General features: G+C 34.8%; 1 protein-coding gene across 1 annotated transcript; it reads right to left on the bottom strand.

Moving 5' to 3' along the window:
• Positions 1 to 275: 275 nt before the first annotated feature.
• Positions 276 to 1,711, bottom strand: LOC118734039. The gene is made up of 3 exons (XM_036463731.1): positions 991 to 1,711; positions 636 to 913; positions 276 to 554 (listed from the first exon to the last, which is right to left on the bottom strand). Exons 1-3 carry the CDS (start codon positions 1,012 to 1,014, stop codon positions 542 to 544), a joined length of 315 nt encoding a protein of 104 aa, XP_036319624.1. The 5' UTR covers positions 1,015 to 1,711; the 3' UTR covers positions 276 to 541.
• Between the last annotated feature and the right edge of the window lie 2,145 nt (positions 1,712 to 3,856).

Raw genomic sequence — 3,856 nt, forward strand, 5'->3', positions numbered from 1 at the left:
ACTTTCGGCATTTCAGGATCGATAGGTTTTAACAGAAGCTTAAAGGACTGCACTTCTTCACTCTCTGCTAATTTCTTTGTTTTTACACAATCTGTAGAGATTATGAAATGATGGAATTGCGTTATTCCAAAAAGTGACTTGTACAGTGGTTTAAAATAGCTGTCCCATTCATACCAGACGACTTTTTCAGCCGATACAGCTTTATTATAACCCCCAGGTGATGATGCCTCGACACACTGCAGTAAATCTGCATACGTGTCGATGTTACTGACGGCATACTTACTTTTGAAAATACCGAAGTAACGATCAGGCGCGAACTTAGTGTGCCCGGTAAGTAGAAAATTGAATAAAATAGTTTTGTTAAGACCCCGAGCCAAACACCATTGCAGATATGATAGTACAGTGTTATTCTTATTCTGCCCAACACAATTGTCACAGAAAAGAACGAGTGTTTCAATGTCTTTATAGTAGGTTTGCAGGTGATAATGCAGGATGCTCACAACACAGTTAGGTCCTTTACCAACGTCATCTTTTTCGTCTATCATGTAATTGTACTGTAAAAAAAAAATATATATAAGTAAGATCCTGCAAAGGCGAGCAATTTGAGTTCCTATGATTCAGTTTGAAATTCTAACCTGAACTTTTTGTTTTTCGTCTGTAATTCCGAAGACTCCGCACTTCTTGGTTGCTTTGAAGTATGCTGTACCAGGTTGTTGTGGACTGACAGGGTAGTGAACGGTTTGGGCAAAATCAAATTACAGAACGACTGCTGTAGGGTCAGTATTTCTACACCAACTTTGATAATATTCTCGTTGATTTCGGGCTCGGTGGAGGTGATCAAGAAATTGATTAAGCTTCTGTGCGCGTTCAATGTCAGTAACACCTTTAGCTTGCGCAATCGATATTGTGTTTCCTATTAAAAGAAAAAATACTGAATTTAATCTCAACGTTTGATACAACTATAAAATGAGAAAATAATGAGCTACTTACCACGGCAGACATCGCAGAGATCATCCGCTGGTTTCATAACTGTAATATGGGGTATGTATTTGGACCATATCCGTCGAAAACTGCAATTACTCATCTTCAATTCGTCATCACTGAGTGAAGAAATGTATTTTCGATAAATTGAGGACTTCGTCTCGCTGGATGGCAGTTTCATTATCCGAAAATCCTTAAATTTTGGGAGTCGTCCGGGCAGTGGAAGAGCCATTAAATCGGCTATAGACTCGATGAATTTAACAGCTTTTTCGATGTCAGCCGGTTTAAATGACTTTGGATGTGTACTCGGTTTATTTGCCAGTCCGTGTTGGCGCACTGTTACACCCTGTGCGTGAAAATGACGTACTAAATTTTCGTAACGCTTCGTCGTACAGGCATGTACAAAAAGGAAAAACGAACGACAAACAGGTACTCTGTAGAAGGTAAATTGAATTCTATGCCTCATAACTTCTGTATCCTGTCTCTGTCCATATTTCTTCCGCCCAGCAAGCTTTGCGTATACACTTTCTAGCTTTTCGTTACTCATAATTCCAGCTTCGATGTGACTTAGTATCACTAAATCAAGTTCATTTTTCGACATCTCTAAACAATTGTTCCGCGTACTCTCGATCATTTCCCGTGGTATCAGTGTATGGCATTCATTATTACAACAATCTTTTGACAGAAATTTTGTTACCAGCTCCTCCTCCTTTACATCAACAACATACAGGTCCATTTTAACAAAAGTTTGTTCGGTATCATCTTCTGCCTGAGATACACATACTTCGTCTTCATCATCATCGCTCTCTTCATAGTTTTCATCATCGTTTTCATCATCCTTTTCATGGAAATATTGTCCGTATACGGCACTGAACTCCTCATCAACACTCATGTTTCATTTCATGCGAAATGCGAAGACGATAATCAACAGAAACAGTAAACGTCACTTCTTCAGTGTTACTTTTTTAAATGTTCCACACTAGCAACTTACACGATGAACTATAATAATATTCCGACCAACAACACTTACTGGACCAACAACAACACTTACTGGACCAACAACAAAACTTACTGGACGTCCGGCGCGGAGAACAATTAACGAGATAATGAGAAACTGACGAAACGAGTTGCTTTCTTTTAACAGCTTTTTCACAGAAATCTAGTTTTCGCACGTAAGCTCCCTTTTCGTAGACCAGGTCACATATATACATATATTTTTTATATGAGAATCGAAGTCGATTTTTGGTTTTTCGCTAAAAATTACTTGTTGTTATATTAATTTCTTGGGCATATCAAACATTATCTAAAACATGTCAACTATAATTAAATTATTTTCTTCTTATTTTTTACAGTACAGTTTAAGGAAGTTCCAACGTTATGTAAAAACTTTAAGAAAATGCTAAAGTATTTTCTTTCAATTGAAAATTCAGTACAAATCAGTACAAATTTTGAAAAATCAGGACATTATACTATGTCTGCATTGTGAGATTTAATGAAGATTTAGCCCTCTGACGAGATTTGACGTTAAATCTTTTGAGATTTACCATATAAAATTAAATCTCGAAAGGCAGTAGATTTAACTTAAATCTTCGTCAAATCTTCAATAATATTGATCAATAAGTACAATTTGTTGGATGTGGCAACCACAAATTCACATGCCATAAGTCAAATGACATTTGTGTTTTCAATATACAGTTGAGGACATTGAAATCTAGCCTATCATAAAAACATGAATTTTCGTATTTTTAGGTATTTTTGTTAGTTTGGGAGGAAAATTAGTAATACATATTTACATAACTTTGGTTGTAATAAATTAAGAAAATATTATTTTTAAAACTAAAAATTTAGAAGAAATGTTTTATAGTAATATCATGCAGAGTCTTCTCCGCTTTCTATAAGTCATTTACGCGCTGCGACAAAAAAATTATAAATTTCGGTAATGGTTCTGCTTCGATAACATTGCACCGAACATCCTCTAGAACTCAGTTCGTATTCATGATATGCCAAAGGCCCACGATTGGATTTTCGGTTCCCTCCTATGAATAAGAGAGTTCTACAAAAATTTTTCTTTTCGCAAATGTTTTTTACCATTTTGATAATTTTTCTTAAATTCGGGAAAATGATTCGGAATATGGTACCATTCTTTAAACTTTCCAAACTATATATTATACATACATATTTACCACGAATAAGAAGCCAATAATATTCAGAATTCATATAATGAAATTCCGCTTGGTACCTTCCTTTTATCTGTCTGTATATCAATGTCCGCAACTGTATTTATAAAATCATACATAAGCAAACGTCAAATATTTAAAAATGTGAACGTCAAACATATCTCGTTGTGGTAATGGAGACAGTTGTGATTTAGCAACTGGATTTATTAAATCTTAATGGATAAATCTCTCAATGGAGACATAGTATTAGCGTACTGATTGGAGAAATGAATAAAATCAGTACGTCTGGCAACCGCAGTCTAACAGCATGCATATTCCCAATAAACATTTAGGTTTGAGCTCAACTTGAGGTTAAGTTGAGAACTAAGGTAATTCTCAAATCTCCAACGTTGTTTCTCAACAGTACCTCATGTGGAGGATCATAGCGTTCTCAACAAAAAGGGCATTTTTCTTTGTATGAAAAAAGGACTGTTTCTTAAGTTGAGAAAATGCTAGTTCTCAACTTGAACTCCAATGTAATTCTCCAATTGGTTTCAAACATACCATTGAAATACTGAAATTGAAATAGTAAAATACCTTATACCTTTTTGATTCAAACGACATACATAGATGAATTTAAATATTAATTTTTCACTTTATTACTTCTTTTGTATTATGTAGTTAATCAATATCGTATTACAATAATTCATTTCAGTATA

Source organism: Rhagoletis pomonella, unplaced genomic scaffold (genome assembly GCF_013731165.1).
Source record: "Rhagoletis pomonella isolate Grant_MI unplaced genomic scaffold, Rhpom_1.0 Rhpom_scaffold_00002, whole genome shotgun sequence".
Classification (NCBI taxonomy): Eukaryota; Metazoa; Arthropoda; class Insecta; order Diptera; family Tephritidae; genus Rhagoletis; species Rhagoletis pomonella.

Bases quoted from the DNA above. Each gene is read 5' to 3' on its own strand.
- LOC118734039 (XM_036463731.1), bottom strand. From the start codon at position 1,014: ATGATCTCTGCGATGTCTGCCGTG. The intron at 914-990 runs GTAAGTAGCTCA...TTCTTTTAATAG, and splicing joins TCTCTGCGATGTCTGCCGTG to GAAACACAATATCGATTGCG.